Genomic DNA, 20,927 nt, shown 5'->3' with positions numbered 1-20,927 from the left:
CACAGAATTGGAACAAAAATTTAAAAATTAGAGTGGAAACACAAAAGACCCCAAATAGCCTAAACAATATTGAGAAAAATGGAGCTGGAGGAATCACACTCCCTGACTTCAGACTATACTAAAAAGCTACAGTAAACAAAACAGTATGGTACTGGCACAAAAGCACCCAAAGATCAATAGAACAGAATAAACCCAGAAATAAACCCACGCACTTATAGTCAGCTAATCTATGACAAAGGTGGCAAGAATATACAATAAAGAAAAGGCAGTCTATTCAATAAGTGGTGCTGGGAAAACTGGACAGCTACATGGAAAAGAATGAAGTATATGAAATATAGAATATCCTGTAACACCATACACAAAAAATAAACTCAAAATGGATTAAAGACCTAAATGTAAAGCCAGACACTATAAAACTCTTAGAGGAAAAGATAGGCAGCACACTCTGTGACATAAATCACAGCAAGATCTTGTTTGATCCACCTCCTAGAGTAATGAAAATAAAAACAAAAATAAACAAATGGGCACTTCCTGGTGATCCAGTGGTTAAGACTCTGCACTCCCAATGCAGGGGGCCTGGGTTTGATCCCTGGTCAGGTAATTGGATCCTGCATGATGCAACTAAGAGCCCGCATGCTGCAACTAAAAGATCCTGTATGCCGCAACTAAAGATCCTGAATGCCACAACTAAAGATCCTGCATGTGGCAACAAAGATCCCGCATGCCAGAACTAAGACCTGGTGCAGCCAAATAAATACTTTAAAAGAAAAAGAATATTCTCTCAACAAATAAAATGAGGCTCCTTAAAAAAAAAGATATCCCCTAATTAAACTTAAAAGTTTTTGTACACCAAAGGAAACCATACACAAAATGAAAAGACAAGCTATGGATTGGGAGGAAATATTTGCAAATGCTACTGCTGACAAGGGATTAATTTCAAAATATACAAAGAGCTTATACACATCAATATCAAAAAAAGACATACAGCACAATCAAAAACTGGGCAGAATCCAAGAAAGACATGCAGATGGCCAATACACACATGAAAAGATGCTCAACATCGCTGGTTATCACAGAAATGGAAATTCACGCCACACTGAGGTATCACCTCACACCAGTCAGAATGGTCATCATTAAATAGTCTACAAATAACAAATGCTGGAGAGGGTGTGGAGAAAAGGGAACGCACCTAAACTTTTGGTGGGAATGTAAAGTGGTGCATTCACTGTGGAAAACAGTATGGAGATTCCTTAAAAAACTAAAAATAGAGTTACTATATGATCCAGCATTCCCACTCCTGGGCATATATCCACAGAAAACTGTAATTCAAAAGGATACATGCAGGAACTTCCTTGGTGGTCCAGTAAGTAAGACTCCATGCTCCCAATGCAGGGGGCCCAGGTTCAATCCCTGGTTGGGGAACTAGATCCTGCAGGCTTGCCACAACTAAGAGTCCACATGCCTCAACTAAGAAGTCCGCACACCGCAACTAAGAAAACTGCATGCGGGCTTCCCTGGTGGCACAGTGGTTGAGAGTCTGCCTGCCGATGCAGGGGACATGGGTTTGTGCCCCAGTCTGGGAAGATCCCACATGCCGTGGAGTGGCTAGGCCCGTGAGCCATGGCCGCTGAGCCTGCGCGTCCGGAGCCTGTGCTCCGCAACGGGAGAGGCCACAACAGTGAGAGGCCTGCGTGCCGCAAAAAAAGAAAAGAGAGAAAACTGCATGCTGCAACTAAGAAACCCGCGTGCCGCAACTAAGGATCCCGCATGCTGCAACGAAGATCCCATGTGCCACAACTAAGATCCAGCATAGCCAAAATAAATAAATATTTTTTAAAAAAGAAAAAAAAAACTAAAACAGAAGGATACATGCACCCCAATGTTCATAGCCACAGCATGTACAATAGCCATGGAAGCAACCTGAATGTCCATTGACAGAGAAATGGATAAAGAAAATGTGGTATATATATATACACACACACATATACATAAAATGTGATAATACTCAGCCATAAAAAGAATGAAATAATGCCATTTGCAGCAGCATGCATGGACCTAGAGATATCATACTTTAGTGAAGTAAGTCAGACAAAGACAGATATCATAAGATATCACTTATATATGGAATCTAAAAAAGTGATATAAAGGAAGTCATTTACAAAACAGAAACCGACTCACATACATAGAAAATAAACTGAAAGTTACCAAAGGGGACAGGGATGGGGAGGGATAATTTAGGGATTGGAGATTAATACACGCACACCCTTGTCAGTTGAATCATTGCAAATATTTTCTTCCAGTCCGTAGATTGTCTTTATTTTGTTGGTGATTTCTTTTGTTGTGCAAAAGCTTTTAAGTTTGATTAGGTCCCATTTGTTTGTGTTTGCTTTTATTTCTGTTGTCTTGGTAGACAGACCTAAGAACCTCTTCAAACAAAAGTCCAGGACTGGATGGCTTCACTGGGGAATTCTCCCTAACATACAAAGAAGAACTTAAACGTATCCTTTTCAAACTATTCTGAAAGATTGAAGAGGAGGGAACAGTCTCAAAGTCATTCTATGAAGCCACCATCACCCTAGTAACAAAACCAGACAGAGACACTGCAGAAAAGAGAATTACAGGTGAATATCTTTGACAAATATAAATGCAAAAATTGTCAACGAAACATTAGCAAACTGGATCCAACAATACATAAAAAGGAGCATTCCATGATGAAGTTGGATTCATTCCAGGGTCACAAGGATGGTTCAATACACAAATCAATCAATATTATACACCATATTAATGAAAGCAAAGGCAAAAACCACATGATAATTTCAATAGATGCAGAAAAATTTGACAAAATTCAATATCCATTCATGATAAAAACTCACCAAAGTGGATTTAGAGGGAACATATCTCAACATAATAAAAGTTGCTTATGACAAACCCACAGCCAACATAATATTCAGTAGTGAAAAGCTGAAAGCCTTCCCAATAAATTCAGATTTAAGACAAGATGCCCATTCTCACCACTGTTATTCTACATAGTATTGCAAATCCTAGCCACAGCAATCAGACAAGAAAAATAAATAAATTTTATCCAAACTGGAAGGGCAGAACTTAAAACGTCACTATTTGCAGATGATATGATACTCTATTTTGAGTACCCTAAAGTCTCCACGTAAAACCTATTCGATACTAATAAATGAATTCAGCGAAGTAGCAGGCTACAAGATTAATATACGGAAATCTGTTGCTTTTCTTTACACTAACAATAAAATATCAGAGAAAGTGAAAAAACAATCCCATTTAAAATCACATCAAAAAGAAAAAAGTATTGATACCTAGGAGTAAACTTAACCAAGGAGCTGAAAACTATATAACATTGATAAAGGAAATTGAGGGTAATTCAAAGAAAGGGAAAGATATCTCATGCTCTTGGATTGGAAGAATTAATATTGTTAAAATGGCCATACTACCCAAAGCAATCTACAGATGTAATGTGATCCCTATCAAAATATCCATGACATTTTTCACCAAACTAGAACAAATAATTGTAAAATATATATGGAACCACAAAAGACCCAGAACTGCCACAGCAATCCTGAGGAAAAAGAAGCTGGAGGCATAATCCTTCCAGACTTCAGACTATATTACATAGTTATAGTAATCAAAACATTGTGGTATTTGCACAAAAAGATATTTAGATCAACGGATCTTTAGAATAGAGAGCACAGAATTTAACTCACACACCTATGGTCAGTTAACCTCTGACAAAGGAGGCAGGAGTGTACAATGGAGTAATGACAGTCTCTTTAGCAAATGGTGTTGAGAAAGCTGGACATCTGCATGTAAGTCACTGAAATTGGTACACTGCCTCATACCATATACAAAAATGGTTTAAAGACCTAAATTTAAGACATGACACCATAAAACTCGTAGAAGAGAACATAGGCAGAGCATTCTTAGACATAACTGATAGCAATATTTTCTTAGATCATTCTGCCAATGTAAAAGGAATAAAAGCTAAGATAAATGAATGGCACCTAATAAAACTTACAAGCTTTTACACAGCAAAGGAAACCATAAACAAAATGAAAAGACAACCTACCAACTGGGAGAAAATATTGGCAAATGATGCGACTGACAAGGGCTTAATTTCCATAATATACAAGCAGCTCATACAACTCAATAACAAAAAAACAAATAACCCAATCAAAAACTGGCCACAGACATTTCTCCTAAGAAGACCTACATGTGGCCAACAGGCTCATGAAAAAATACTCACCATCACTTATTATCAGAAAGATGCAACTCAAAACCACAAAGAGATGTCACCTCACACTGGTCAGAATGGGTATCATCAAAAACTGTACAAATAATAAATGCTGGAGAGGGTGTGGAGAAAAGGGAACCCTCCTACACTATTGGTGGGAAGGTAAATTGGTGTAGCCACTATGGAAAACAGTATGGCGTTTCCTTAAAAATCTAAAAATAGAGTTACCATCTGCTGCAGCAATCCCATTCCTTGGTATATATCCAGAAAAGATGAAAACTCTATTTCAAAAAGATACATGCACCCCTATGTTCATAGCAGCACTATTTACGATAGCCAAGATATGGAAACAACCCAAGGGCCCATTAACAGATGATTGGTCTAAGAATATGTAGTATAAATATACAGTGGAATATTAACTCACTCATAAAAAAAATGAAATATTGCTATTTGCAGCAACATGGATGGACCTATAGAATATCATACTTTAGTGAAGTAAGTCAGGCATGTATCATATGATATCACTTATATGTGGAATCTAAAAAGTAATACAAATGAATTTATATACAGACACGAACTCTCAAACATAGAAAACAAACTTATTGTTACCAAAGGGGAGATAAGGAGGGGGAGGGAAGAACTAAGAATTTGGGATTAACAGGTGCAAACTACTATTTGTAAAATACATAAGGAACAAGAATGTACTGTATAGCGCTGGGAACTCTATTCAGTATCTTGTAATAACCTATAATGAAAAGTAATCTGAAATGAAATAACTGAATCACTTTGCTATACACCTAACTCAGTACTGTGCACAGTACTTACACAATAAGTCAACTGTACATCATTTTTTTAAAAAATCCCTTTGAATCTGTCTGTCCTTCCCTCTGTCCCATTTCCTTCCTTCTACTCCTAGAAGGTAACCCCTTTTTTGGTGATATATCCATGTTGATACATATGTCTTGCTAATCCCTTGACCTACTTATGAGATCCTATTGTATTATTTTTCATTTATCCTATTTTTTTTAATTACAGTAAAAGCTCCACTGAAAGTTCTTATACATCTCCTTGTGTTTTGAATGTTTCTGCATACTTTATAATAGTTACTGTGTTTTTTGGTCATGTTAAAATTATACTGTCCTCTTAACCTTGCTTATGGTGTCATTAGTTGTATAGAAGTTTTAAATTTGGATTGTAAAATATGTTATTTCTTCTGTTTATAGATTTTACTACTTGTGTCTTTCGGCTAGAAAATGTATTTTGAGTGAGAGTATGCCAGGCACTGCTTGGAATATTGGTGAACAAAGCAGACAATAGTCTCTGCATTTTTAGAGCTTAAGAAAGCTTTCTGTATCTCAAGGTCAATAATACATTTTCTTTCAATAGTTATTAACTTTTTAAAACATTTGGATCTTTAATCTATCTGTAATTTACTTTCCATTTAGTGTGTGCTGGGATCTAATTTTATTTTTTTACCCAACACTATTAGTTGAAAAGCAGTACTTTGTCCATTTATTATAGTTATAATTCCACTTCTTTTATATACTGCATACCCATAAATACTTGAATCTATTTCTGAATTTTCTGTACTGTTCTGTTTGTTACTGTGTCTGAACCATATTGTTTTAATTACTCTAGCATTATAGTGTTTTCTCATGTAGTAGAGCAAGTTCTCCCCTCTTTTTTTTTTTTGGCCAGATTATCTTGGCTATTCTTGCACATTTACTCAAACATAGGAACTTTACCATCTGTTTAAGATCAAGTTTCATAAATTATTCTATTGGATTTCTTTTTTGGAATTGCATTGTACCTGCAGTGAATTTTAAGAAATATATACATTTATAATACTGACTGTTCCACATATGAGTATGGTATAGAACCCTGTTTATTTAGATCCTTTATGTCCTTCAGTAAAGTTAATATTTTATTAAAGTTATTGCAACATTTTTTTTGTTTTATTCTCAAGTACTACCTTTTCTTATAGTAGTGAATACCATATTTTTTCCTATCACATTTTCTGATTATTGCTGGTATTTGGGAAAGCAGCTGTTTTTTTTATGTTTGATCTTCTATCTGGTGACTTGGTGTACTCTGTTCTTAGTCCTAATAATTGGTAGATTATAGAGAGAGTTTTCTAGGTAAATGGTCAAATTGTCTGTAGATCAGAATAGTATTGTATGTTCCTTTTCAACCTTTAGATCTCCAACCCCCTGTCCCTGCAGCAGATTCCACTGATTGGAACCTTTAGTACAATGCTGCGTTTTAGCAGTGATAGTGAGCAGCCTTGTATTATTACTGAATTTCGTGCAGTGCTTCTGATGTTCCGCTATGAAGAATAGTAATTGATGTAGGTTTTTGGTAGATGTTCTTTATCAATCGAGAAATTTCTTCCTATTTCTATTTTGCCAAGAGTTTTATTATGTATGGGCGTTAAAATTTACTGAATACATTTTCGGCATCAGTTAATATAACTTTTTTTTTCTCTTTCCCTCTTTTGTAATTGCAGTGACAGATTTAAGGTTATAAAATGTTTACTTGTATTTAATTTTAAACTACTGTCAGTTTTGACTAGAAAGATGTGAGAAAACAAAATTTTAATATGCAGTATTTTCTGTTACAGAAATCTGTCTTCAAAGGAGTTGCAGGTGACACAGTAGAAAACTCAGTAGTTGACCAAAGGTAAGGTTGAATTACCAGAAAAATATTATTTTCTTAATTATGTTTAATTATTGTTAATTTTTTAGTATTAGGAATGTTTATTTTATATTCTGCTATAATTAGGTTTAAATGATCTGTCATTGAATTGACAAGGGGAAAAAAGCCAGTATTATTGTCTATAATAGTGGTTCTCAACTGAGTGATTTTTGCTTCCCTTCCCTCCCCAGATATTTGACAATGTCTGGAAACATTTTTGCTTGTCACAATTGTGGAGGGTAAGGGTGCTAGTGGCATCTAATGGGTAGAGGCCAGGAATGCTACTAAACATCCTACAGTGCACAGGTCAGCCCCCAACAACAAAAAATTATTCAGCCTAAAATATTAATTGAGCTAAGGTTGAGAACCTCTGGTTTAGGAAAAAGGCAAAGTATTGATTGCTATGGAGAAAATTAACATAAAAATTTTGATGTTTAATTTATTTCATGTTACATATTTATTAAACTAGATTAAAAAGAATATGTATCTTTTTAACTTTGAAATTTTCTTTAGCTTTTTAGTTCCTCTTATTACTGAGTATGATAAGCATCTGGAAGAGCTAAATGGGCAGCTGAAATATTATCAGGTATGGAATCATAGCTATCAACCATTTGGTAATATTTTCTTATTAAAAAAAGAAAAAATAGACTCCCTTTCTTTACAAGAACATTGATAAGGAAGAAAATGTTTACCTGTAATCAATTTACGTGTTATTTTCTGGTGTACAGCAAAGTGATTCAGCTATACACATTTACACATTTATGTGTGTGTGTGTATATATATGTATTCTTTATCAGATTCTTTTCCATTATAGGTTAGTACAAGATATTGAATCTAGTTCCCTGTGCTATACAGTAGGTCCTTGTTGTTTATCTGTTTTATATATAGTAGTGTGTATCTGTTAATCCCAAACTCTTAATTTATCCCTGCCCCCTCTTTTCCCCTTTGGTAACCATAAGTTTGTTTTCTACTTCTGTAAGTCTGTTTCTGTTTTAAGTATAATTTTTTTTTTTTAGATTCTACATATAAATGATATCATATGATATTTGTCTTTCTCTGTCTGACTTACTTAGTATGATAATCTCTAGGACCATCCATGTTGCTGCAAATGCATTATTTCATTCTTTATGGCTGAATAATATTCCACTGTATATATGTACACCACATCTTTTTTACCCATTCATGTGTTGATAGACACTTAGGTTGCTTCCAACTGTTGGCTATTGTAAATAGTGCAGCTCTGAACATTGGGGTGCATGTATCTTTTTGAATTAGAGTTTTTGTCTTTTCCGGATATATATCCAGGAGTGGGATTGCTGGATCGTATGGTAACTCTGCTTTTAGTTTTTTAAGGAACCTCAATACTGTTTTCCAGTTTACATTCCCACCAACAGTGTAGGAAGGTTCCCTTTTCTCCACACCCTCTCCAGTATGTATTGTTTGTAGACTTTTTGATGATGGCCATTCTGACCAGTCTGAGGTGATATACTTCACTGTGGTTTTGATTTGCGTTTCTCTAATAATTAATGATGTTGAGCATCATTTCATGTGCCTGTTGGCCATCTGTATGTCGTCTTTGGAGAAATGTCTATTTAGATCTTCCCCCCATTTTCTGATTGGGTGGTTGTTTTTTTGCTGTTGAGCTGTATGAGTTGTTTGTTTAAATTTTTTAATTGATAAAGAACAACAGAAAGCTCTCTTTTGCACAAATGGTATTTTGCTTTTATTTTTAGGACTAGTGAGCCTAAAGTTTCTGCTGAATTCACTCTCTCAAAATTGCTATAATGACATGTGGTTTGATTGTTATAAAATGGAATATCTAGTTATCTTGAAATTAAACTGTTTTAAATTTTAATTTTTTATAATTTACCTGATTCATATATGTCTTTAATCAGCTAGTTTACTAAGGTGTTTAACTTCATTTTTCCATTTGGCATTCTCCATCTAAGAGTGATTACTGGATTAACTTCAAGAGAGAGGAAGCTGTAGCAGAAAGCCTAAGGGGCAAGAATAGTTGCTACTTTTAGAGACAAAAAAGATGTTGACAGCTACTTCTTAAAACACTTGCTCAGGGCTTCCCTGGTGGCGCAGTGGTTGGGAGTCCGCCTGCCGATGCAGGGGACACGGGTTCGTGCCCCGGTCCGGGAAGATCCCACATGCCGCGGAGCGGCTGGGCCCATGAGCCATGGCCGCTGAGCCTGCGCGTCTGGAGCCTGTGCATTGCAATGGGAGAGGCCACAACAGTGAGAGGCCCGTGTACTGCAAAACAAAAACAAAAACAAAAACAAAAACACTTGCTCACATAGATATTATTGAGTAGCAAAGCTCTTATGATTTATCTTATTGACCAGTCAAAAAATAGTATATCTTGAAAGCAGGAAAATATTCACAATAATTTTCTATATGAAAGTTTCTTCCAGAAATGTAAATAATAGGGGAAAATTTGATGATAAGAAAGGTACTGCTGAATTTTTGTTTTCTTTCAACGATTAAATGTTTTGAAATATTTTACAGTAAAGAATCTTTAGTGTTACTGTCATGATCCACCCTGAATCCTAGTTAATGCATATATCCTACCTAATTATTTGAATAATATTTTTCAAGATACGCTGACATTTTTGCAATTTTTAAAGATCGATTTTTTAAAAATAATTACAAAATGGGGATAATTGCTACAATAAAATCCAAACCTCTTAGTCTGCATGGCATTCAAGCAAGACCTGCCACCTGCCTTTCCAGTTTTACCTCTCATTGCATGGCTCCATGTGTGGTCAGTTCTCAGTTATCTGGTAGTGAATTCATTCATTTTGATTTAATTGTGATTCAGGCACAGCAGGGACCTGGGAAAGGTTCACCTTTCAAGCCGGCTTTGTAGTTAAATAATTGGCTGTTACTGTTTTCCTAGGGGAAGCTTCCTTGAGCTTCTCTAGTTGAAAGGGAGAGAGAAAGGCTTGGAGGATTGCCTGTTCCACCCTTCCCTTGCCAGGTTCACTCCAGGATTGGCTCTTCTTCTGTAGCCTGGGGTACCCAATCAAGAGTAATGGACAGATCATGAATTGATTGCAGTTTTGTTTTAAGTATGATTTTACATGGCCTCCTTCCTGATCTCCACTTGCTCGTTTACTCTTACTGAGAACTGATGACTATGCCTGTGTCGTCTAATATTTTTTGCTTCTTTGCTTTTACTCATATTTCACCCTACTTGAAATGCCCTTTCTTTCCTGTTGAAATCTTGCAATCCCTTTAACCCCTCAGAGAAAATTAAAAATACCTTCATTTCATTCCCTTTACAGTATATATTTTATTCGTATTGGTATTTTAGTTAGTGATTTTTTTTTTTTTTTACCGTCTTTCCTACTAATGTATGTGTTAGTGACCACATTGGTTTACTGTAGCAGCCTTGTATAGGGCAGAGAGTTTATACAACTAAACAAGGTGGTCAATCAGAGACTGAATGAATTATTGCTAAAGAAGATCTTTATTTGCTTTTTTCCCCATTAACATTTTACTTCTTGAAATTCAAGCACTTACATGGGCTTCACCTAAACTAAGATGAATTACGATATATATTCAAGGTCTAGGGATCATCGGATATTTCTTACAGTGACATATTAAGGAATATCTTACATCTCTTTTCCTATAAACATCTCTAAATATAGGAATTACATTTTAAAATATTTATTAATATGTTATATAAAATATTTTTACTTATATTCTATTCAAAATGTTCTATTATGTTCTGTGTATCATTAAAATATCTATATTTAATATTGCTTGTTAGAAGTGAAGAATAATTACTTCTTATCTGTAGACTAGTGTCATAGAATCTGATTGCTTGCATATGAATGAACTACTTAATATAAATCTAATTGTCTGGAAAATGTTTTTCTGCAACCATATTTTATTCTTTCAGAAACAGATGGGTGAGATGAAACTACAACTTGAAAATGTCATCAAGGAAAATGAAAGGTAGATCAATTAACTACTGATTATCTTATTGTTGTCTTAGGTAACTTTTATTATTGTTATTTAGTATTTTATTCATGGAGTATACTGGTTATGAGTGTGGACGCTGGGGCCTGATTTCCTTTTTGACTCCTGGCTCCATTGCTTATTAGCTATATGACCTTGGACAAGTTAACCTCTGTGTGCTTTAGGGTTTCCTCATCTATAAGTGGGAGACAATAACAGAACCTATTTCTTAGAGCTGACTGTAAGGGATAAAGTAATTGCTTAAAATAGGGTACATAATAAGCACCTTATAAATATTAGCAATCATGAATAGTATAGTATAGAATATATATTATATTAGGAAACATACTGATAAAACGGAAACCTGTCAACCCACCATCCAGTTAAGAGCTAAAATGTTCTCAATACTGGTGCACTTATTCATGTTTTCCTTCCCTATCCCATGCCCCTCCTTCCCTCTGCCAGCAGTTAATACTGTCTTGAATTTTTGTTTATCGTTCCCTTGCTTTTTAAAATTTTTGTAGGTATGTGTATTCCTAATGATATATTATTTAGTTTTGCATTTTTAAAAACTTCCAAAAATAGTATTATTTAGTCTTCTGAGACTTACTTTTTTTCCACTCAATATCATGCATAAGCAGAAGAGTTTCAGGGTTGGGTCATAGGCTATGTGAATATTCAATTTTGCAATATATTGCCAATCTAATTTCCAAAGTGGCTATACCAATTTACATTCCTACCAGTGATATTTATGAGTTCTTATTGATTTGTATATTTTATCAGCACTTGCTCTTACCAGGTTTCTTAATTTTTGTTATTTTGAGTCTTAAATGGTATTTCATTGTGGTTTTAATTTACATTTTCCTGAATATCAATATGGTTAACCATTTTTCATGTATTTATTTACCCATGTGGTTTTCTCATGAAACGCTTGTTCATTTCTTTTTCCCATTTTCTCTTTATCTTTTCCTTAAATTGTCAAAGTACTTTATATAATCTGTATTCTGAATATTTGTTAGTGTGCTGATCAGTGTAGACAGTAACCATCATAGACACTTCAAACAAGAAGGGATTTAGTCACTTACAGTTAAGTACTATGTAGGTAAGATAATTGGTTTTAGAGTCATACCTTAGAGGCTGAGATTCTGAGGCCAGGAATTTATGCTGCTGCCACCATCTCTGTAGCTACCACTACAGCATCACTTCCATGGAGCTGAAAACTTGACACTGGAAAGTGGGGCGTGAGGTACTCACTTCAGGAGACACTCACGTCTATCAGTTTTGCTTGTCGTCTGTTGTACCTATAGAAGAATGTTCTCAGCTCACTTCTGCCTTCTATATCCCCTTCAAGTGCCCGTCACTGGTGAACCTTTAATTCCATCCACCACACCAGCTGCAAGGACATCCGGGAAACATAGTTTTAGACTTTCAGCCATTATGAAAGCTGCTGGGATATGGAAAGGGATGGGAATGAATAATGAGTGCCAATGGCGCATTCAATGTGCTAGACAATAGATATATTTCAGATATCTGTTCCCAGGTTGTGATATGTTTGATCAACAGAAATTTCTTTTCCTTTTTTTTTTTTTAATTTTGAGGTAGTTGAATATATCAGTCTTCTTTCTTATGGTTGTTGGTCTTTGTGTATAACAAATCCTCTCTCAGCCTGTGGTCCTAAAGATCTTCTCTTACATTTTCTTCTAAAAATGTTCAGAGTTTTATTCTATCCCAAGTTTAACTTTTTTTTTTTTTTTTTTTGCGGGCCTCTCACTGTTGTGGCCTCTCCCATTGCGGAGCACAGGCTCCGGACGCGCAGGCTCAGCGGCCATGGCTCACGGGCCCAGCCGCTCTGCGGCATGTGGGATCTTCCCGGCCCGGGGCATGAACCCGTATCCCCTGCATCGGCAGGCGGACTCTCAACCACCGCGCCACCAGGGAAGCCCCCAAGTTTAACTTTTAAAGGTCATGCAACTGGACTGAGACCTGATATATCTTTTGTTGTCGCCTTACAAAACAAAACCAAAAAATGAAGAAATACATTTTTTTTTTGGTTTTAAATTCATTTAAAGCATAAGCTCTTTTTAAGTTTGGCATTCCTTTGTTTGCATTCTTCTATGTAAATCTCTTAATTGGATTTTCAGTTTTTCTCATTTATTTGTGTTTTTTCCCATGGGAAAGTTTTTCTAACTTTAACTTTATATGATTTACTATTCTTTCTCAAAAATCTTCCTATTAAAGACTATTGCTAAGATTTTTGAATCACCAGTGTATGTAAGCTAAGTTTGTATTTTAATGTATTGGAGATAATACGGTGTTATGTGATTGAGCTAACGATTTAGTTGTTTCCTATATTTGACTCCATACTCTTCCTTTTATGTCCAGGTCTTTTGAAACCAGTCTTTTAAAAATCTGCCTTTACCTGTTTAATAGTACTGCAGTCATGGCTCATGAATGTATTTATTCTTAGTATAATAGGGAAATGGGAAAAATGGATTCTGAGCTTATTAAAAGGCACTTTTAGTAACTCGAAATGTCATCAGGTTTTAAAGTGAACTCTATGCCCTTAGGGCAACAACCTGCTTTTAAGTATTGCTGTTAAAGACTGCAAAATCAAAAAGGGCTTATCATTTTTAAGGAAAATGTCTTAAATATGGTCAAGTCTGAATAATGGAAGCTAGCAGTGGCATGGATTATACAATAGTATGCAATTCCACATTATTGGGTTTTGGAAACTTTTTAATACATTTGTGTATAGGCGAGTATTTTCTGGGAATTGATTACAAATAGAAAATAATGAAGTCATTTTATAAAATGAGACTTAGGAAGAGGTGAAAAGATATTCATTTTATCATCCTTCCCATTTTTAGTTTATTCCTTTAAACTCAGTTCATGTTTTTTATTTTGTTTTTGTCTCATTTTTTCTTTAATATCATATTTCCTCCTCATAACTTGCCAGAGGATGAAAATGGGATAAGATAATTAAATGAGTGAATATATATACAGCACTTCCTGGCACTAAGAAAATACTACCTTTTATTGTTATTATTTTTATTTTATTATTGAGGGTATGAAAGACATTATTTGTTGCCTCCATAAGAGCTATTTTCCCTTCTTTCATAATTCATATAACCCTGATTTTGTTCCAGTTGCATTGTGCTCAGCGGAGATGAGCTTCTTCCACAATCTCAGGTGATAAAACTTTGATTATAAACCAGTGCACATTTCTTTTTGCCAAGAATTGGTCTAAGTATGAACATGTGACTCACTTGTACCCAGTGAAGTATAAGGGAGAGTCTGTCGTAGAGCCTCTGGGAAAGCTTTTTCTCCCTGATAAAAAGAGAGACTGGCAAGAAGAAAACAACCTCCTTCCTGTTCCTTGTCATTTTAGAAAGTGATATATGTTGAAGCTGCTATACCCATTTTGTAACCATGAGAGCATGTATCAGAAACACAATGAGATTAGAAGAAGGGAAAGATGGGGAAGCCTTTGGTCCTTAAATTACATTATTGAACTGCTGAAACAAATCTAGAGCCACTTGCCTTCAGATTTAATATTTGGTGAGGTAATAAAACATTCATTCAGTCATTCACAAATATTTATTGAGTACTTACTAAGTACCAAGCACTGTTCAAGTTTCTGGAATACATTAGTAAATAAAACAGACAAAAATCACTGTTGCTTGTAGTCAAAGTATAGTAACTAGTACAGAGACTTAACGACATCTGTCAGGGATTCACAAACTACAGCTTGAGGGCCAAATCTGGCCTGCCACTTCTTTTAGTAAATAAAAGTTTATTAGATCACAGCCAGACTTGTTCATTTGTATACTGTCTATGGCAGCTTTTGCTCTACAATGATGGAGTTGAATAGTTGAGACAGAGACTGAATGGCCCACAAAACCTAGAATATTTGGTATCTGGTCCTTTACAGAAAAAGTTTACTCTTCTCTGATACATGTAGCTATCTTTTGCTGCTCAGTCTGTTAACTAGTCTTTGGTTCAACTGTCACCAAAAAGCTTTTTTGAAATTTATAACTGTTTACTTTTTTATTTAGGCATATATGTAGCTTTAGAGCACAGAAACAGAAAACTTCAACAGGAGTATAAAGTTAGTATTTAATAAATTAAAACAATTATATTTAGCATATTATTTATTTTACTAAGTTTGTAAGTTTTTGTTTTATGATAGTCTAATATATTTATCTTTTTAAGATTAAAACTAAATATTTATGATTTAGAAGATTTCAATAGCATTATAAAATAGAATTTTTTAGCACTATTTTCATTGATTTGTTCTTATTGACCAATGATAATTGAATAATAAATAATAATATAGATCAGAGTTGTAATTTTAGGTTTGCTTTCACCATCCCTAATTATTATATCATTAGTGTATGTTGATAATAGCCTATGAACACAGTATAGTCTATTTGAAATTTGGGAGGAAGGCGTTCATGTGTATATTTATAAAAATAGTAATAAAGCCATTATTTTTCAGTACTTGTCCAAAAATGGTATTCTCTACCCCAAAACTTTATTTATATAATAGCAAAAGATGAATATATTTGATCTATTTTCCAATGAGAGAGTGAAAAGATATCTCTGGAACAGAGATATCTCTGGAACAGTAAACCCTGCTGTTCTGATGCTAGTTTACACCATTATACTGTGAGGAAACCATCCCCAAAAGTTCACCCAAATCCTAAGCTTTCATTATAAAGTTTAATATTTCTCTTTTTAATAACCTTATATAAATTCAGAGGTACCCTGATTTCTGTGTATGTCTCTGTTTATAATAAGTCTGTGTTTGTATATTTATGTATATATATGCCTCTTACCACACCCTCCTTTGATGACTAGTCTCCAGTCAACACTGGCCGTCTTACTTCGTCTTTCTTAAAACTGGCAAACCAGTTTCCACCAGAAGACCTTTTGCATATTTCTTCTGCCTGGAATGTTATTCTCCAGACCTACACAGGACTATCTCCTCTTCAATCAGGCAGGCATTCCCTGACCACATTATCTAGCACTCTTCCTCCCTCCCCAACTTTCTGTTTTATATTATCCAATTTTATTTGTGGTACCTATTACTACCTGAAATTATTTATTTGCTTGGTTATTATCTGTCTTATCTACTAGAATGTATCCTTCATGGAGCAGGGCCCTTGTCTATTCTGTTTATCACTGTATACCTAACACCTTTGAACAGTGCTTGATACATATTAAATGCTCAAAAAATATTTTTTGAGTGGATGATTGCAAATATTAGGAACATAAACACATACATATATTCATATTTGGCTGTTTTTTCTTCAAGAAATAGAAGCAGGTCATTCTGAGTAAATGGGAATGTATGATAAGGAGGAACATGGAATACAGCTAGAACTGGGAAACAATTAGGACAATCTCTGAGGATATGCTCCTCTTATCAGTTGTCTCATACAGCCTTAATTGTCCCCCTCAGTAATGGCACCCCTTTCCATGTAGCAGCTGCTCCTATTCTTCCAACCAAAAAGCTGATTCTCTCTGTTCTTTAGGTCAAATCCTGAAGGTCCCCATTCTTGTTAGTTACTAATGGCCAACACTACTATTTTCAGTACGCTTCATGCCAGTCAGCGTATGATAGGGCTGCCCTTGAGAAATATGCAAAACTTTAATCTAATCATTGACTTCCCTCTGTAAAAAATAACCTGCGCTATTCCCCAGAGCATGGGTTATGGTCAAGGATTACTTAAGTCTGCACATGGCAGATGGTGTTAACTATAACATGTCCAATATATACATTAGATTGTAATTGTTGAAGATATCACTCTGGCTGGAGACATCAGAGAAGGCTTAAGTGAGGGGATGAAATTTGAGCAGAGTCTTTAAGAATGAGTAGGAGTTCATCAAATGAAAAATCATATGTTTATTAAAATACAGATCATTTACTGTGGTTATATCTCAGCGTATTTGTATAGGGGAATTAGGCATAAGACTGGGATGGTGGGCAGGGAGCAGATCATATAAGATCTTATATGCTCTGCTAAGAAATTTAAACTTGTCTTTCAGATGGCGTAGGGGGCTCTTCAAGGGCTTTTAGCAGAGGAGGAGGGTGCACTGTTGAAGGATTGAATTCAGTTACACTTTAGAACTTGAAAATTCCGAATTTTTCTGGAAAGAATATATATGATTCACTGTAGGAGCAGAAGAAGGGAAGCAACAATTCTAGTTATCAGACTGTTCTGTATTAATCCCCAAAAGAAACACTACACCATGGCAGGGATGTGGATACCTTCACTGAGGAAGCTTGGACTTAAGGATGAAAAATGTCAGGTGAGGGAAGGCATGTAGAGAGGTGGTACCAGGCAGTTGTCTAGAATGTTTTCTAATTATATGTATTTGTCTTACTCTATCTTCTCTCTTACTCGACTGTAAGATTCCCTAACACTATTCCCCGTTCCCCTATTTTAAGATCTACAAAATTGGGATGTAGCAATAGTGAATGACATGTCAAGATTAATAAGCAGCAATTTTTATTTTTAATAGTATGTAAAAGAATGGTGCATCTTACTATCAATGACAAATTCAATTCAAAGAAAGACTGGTTAGAAGTGTATTTGATTTGTCTTTGTCACCTCAGAGATCAAAACTTTTATAAAGTCATCATGGCCAAAATTCTATTGCCTATTAATGCTAATTAGTTATAATTTCAGGACTGCAGTTACTGGCTGGGTGATTTTCCTGGTATTAATACTTTAATCTATCTGGAACTCAGTTTCTTTCTTTTTTTTTTTTTTTTACTGAAGTATAGTTGATTTACAGTGTTGTGCCGATCTCTGCCGTACAGCAAAGTGACTCAGTTATACACATATATACATTCCTTTTTCGTATGTTATTTTCCATTATGGTTTTGAATATAGTTCTTATTTTCCATTATGGTTTATAACAGGATATTGAATATAGTTCCCTGTGCTGTACATTAGAACCTTGTTGTTTATCCATTCTAAGTGTAATAGTTTGCATCTGCCAACCCCAAACTCCCAGTCTATCCCTCTCTTTCCCCCCTCCCCCTTGGCAACCACAAGTCTGTTCTCTACATCTATGAGTCTGTTTCTGTTTTGTAGATAGGTTCATTTGTGCCATATTTTAAATTCCACATATAAGTGATGTCATATGGTATTTGTCTTTCTCTTTCTGACTTACTTCACTTAGTATCATAATCTCTGTTTGCATCCATGTTGCTGCAAATGGCATTATTTCATTCTTTTTTATGTCTAAGTAGTATTCCATTGTATATATGTAGTACATCTTCTTTATTCATTCATCTGTTGATGGACATTTAGGTTGTTTCCGTGTTTTGGCTATTGTGAATAGTGCTGCTATCAACATAGGGGTGCATGTATCCTTTTGAATTATAGTTTTGTCTGGATATATTCTCAGGAGTAGGATTGCTGGATCATATGGTTCATTCTATTTTTAGTTTTCTGAGGAACCTCCATACTGTTTTCCATAGTGGCTGTACCAACATACATTCCCACCAACAATGTAGGAGGTGGAACTTAGTTTCTTTTTTTTTTTCTCCATGCAAATTATTCTTTATTTCTTCAGACACTCATACTTTCTTAGCATTCTGTCTGCTCACATTTTCCAACAGCCTGAGAACACCACCCACATCTCTATACATTAAACTTATACACATTCTTAGGAACCAATTTAAATATGATCTTTTCTGAAAAATCTTTGCACATTCCATTATAGTATTATTTTTAACATCTTTATTGGAGTATAATTGCTTTACAATGGTGTGTTAGTTTCTGCTTTATAATAAAGTGACTCATTATAATATTTTTGTACCTTGGTTAGGACATTTATTACTTTTACTTTGGATTGCAGACACTTGCTTATGTATATGTACATCAAATCAATAAAACAATAATTCAAATCTGTTTCATGTCTTCTGTTACTTAAATAGGTCTTTTTTTATTAGTTATCTATTTTATACATATTAGTGTATATATGTCAATCCCAGTCTCCCAATTCATCCCCCCTCACCCCGCTTTCCCCCCTTAGTGTCCATATGTTTAGATCTCAGTTCCTTAATCTATAAAATGAGAGATTTGGACTAGGTTTCAGTTTTATTTTTTATATATTTTTATGATTACAGTAAGTGCTAGTTAATTTTGAAGTAATACTGCAAGTGGTAAGATAGAAAAATAATAAAAGCCATAAGTAACAACTTAAAAGGCATAGATATGTAGTAATTTAATGTAAAGCATCATATTATATTTTAGGATAATATTTATTTTCATAAAGACTTTTTATCAGGAATATCTTATCCAATGAAATAGTCAACAGGAAGAGGTCAGAAACACTGTTACTTTTTTGATTTAGTACATTGTACCTAGCATAAAATATAGTACAAACCCTCTTTCTTTCTAGATTAATAGATGGTCTGCAGATTGAAAGAGGCAATAAAGTGGAGAATCATAAGACATACATAGAATACTTTAAAAATTTTTGACGTTGACTCAATGTAAATGTGCACTTATTTAATCTTTTTTTTATATAATGCCTAAGACCTTTACTTGAGTAAGCCTACTAAGTGTAGTTCTTTGTTGTCTTTTATACATAAACCATAAAGATAATTCATTCTTTATTTTTTTTTTACATATTTATTGGAGTATAATCGCTTTACAGTGGTGTGTCAGTTTCTACCTTATAACAAAGTGACACAGTTATACATATACATATGTTCCCATATCTCTTCCCTCTTGCGTCTCCCTCCCTCCCACCCTCCCTATCCCACCCCTCTAGGTGGTCACAAAGCACCGAGCTGATCTCCCTGTGCTATGCGGCTGCTTCCCACTAGCTATCTGTTTTACGCTTGGTAGTGTATATATGTCCATGTCACTCTCTCACTTCGTCACAGCTTACCCTTCCCCCTCGCCATATCCTCAAGTCCATTCTCTAGTAGGTCTGTGTCTTTATTCCCATCTTACCCCTAGGCTCTTCATGACATTTTTTTTTCTTAAATTCCATATATATGTGTTAGCAAACGATATTTGTCTTTCTCTTTCTGACTTACTTCACTCTGTATGACAGACTCTAGGTCTATCCACCTCATTACAAATAGCTAAATTTCGTTTCTTTTTATGGCTCAGTAATATTCCATTGTATATATGTGCCACATCTTCTTTATCCATTCGTCCAATGATGGACACTTAGGTTGTTTCCATCTCCTGGCTATTGTAAATAGAGCTGCAGTGAACATTTTGGTACATGACTCTTTTTGAATTATGGTTATCTCAGGGTATATGCCCAGTAGTGGGATTGCTGGGTCATATGGTAGTTCTATTTGTAGTTTTTTAAGGAACCTCCATACTGTTCTCCATAGTGGCTGTACCAATTCACATTCCCACCAGCAGTGCAAGAGTGTTCCCTTTTCTCCACACCCTCTCCAGCATTTATTGTTTCTAGATTTTTTTTTTCTTTTTTTTTGTGGTATGCAGGCCTCTCACTGTTGTGACCTCTCCCGTTGCGGAGCACAGACTCCGGACACGCAGGCTCAGCAACCGTGGCTCACGGGCCCAGCCGCTCCACAGCATGTGGGATCTTCCCGGACCGGGGCACGAACCCGTGTCCCCTGCATCGGCAGGCGGACTCTCAACCACTGCGCCACCAGGGAAGCCCTGTTTCTAGATTTTTTGATGATGGCCATTCTGACTGGTGTGAGATGATATCTCATTGTAGTTTTGATTTGCATTTCTCTAATGATTAATTATGTTGAGCATTCTTTAATGTGTTTGTTGGCAATCTGTATGTCTTCTTTGGAGAAATGTCTCTTTAGGTCTTCTGCCCATTTTTGTATTGGGTTGTTTGTTTTTTTATTATTGAGCTGCATGAGCTGCTTGTAAATTTTGGAGATGAATCCTTTGTCAGTTGCTTCATTTGCAAATATTTTCTCCCATTCTGAGGGTTATCTTTTGGTCTTGTTTCTGGTTTCCTTTGCTGTGCAAAAGCT

General features: G+C 35.2%; 1 protein-coding gene across 5 annotated transcripts in view; it reads left to right on the top strand.

Moving 5' to 3' along the window:
• Positions 1-20,927, top strand: part of SCLT1 (sodium channel and clathrin linker 1) — a 264,343-nt gene that overhangs the window by 54,037 nt on the left and 189,379 nt on the right. For all 5 annotated transcript variants that reach the window (XR_009519466.1, XR_009519467.1, XM_060011870.1 and 2 more), the window contains exons 3-5: positions 6,879-6,937; positions 7,466-7,538; positions 10,866-10,921. Coding sequence is in view for 3 of the 5 variants with exons in the window: in XM_060011870.1 (XP_059867853.1) it covers positions 6,879-6,937; positions 7,466-7,538; positions 10,866-10,921 (188 nt within the window). In the remaining 2 variants the exon portion in view is untranslated. The remainder of the gene's footprint in view (positions 1-6,878; positions 6,938-7,465; positions 7,539-10,865; positions 10,922-20,927) is intronic.

This window comes from Delphinus delphis, chromosome 5, assembly GCF_949987515.2.
Source record: "Delphinus delphis chromosome 5, mDelDel1.2, whole genome shotgun sequence".
Classification (NCBI taxonomy): Eukaryota; Metazoa; Chordata; class Mammalia; order Artiodactyla; family Delphinidae; genus Delphinus; species Delphinus delphis.
The sequence above is the reverse complement of the archived record's forward strand: the minus strand, read 5'-3'. Positions and strand labels throughout refer to the sequence as shown.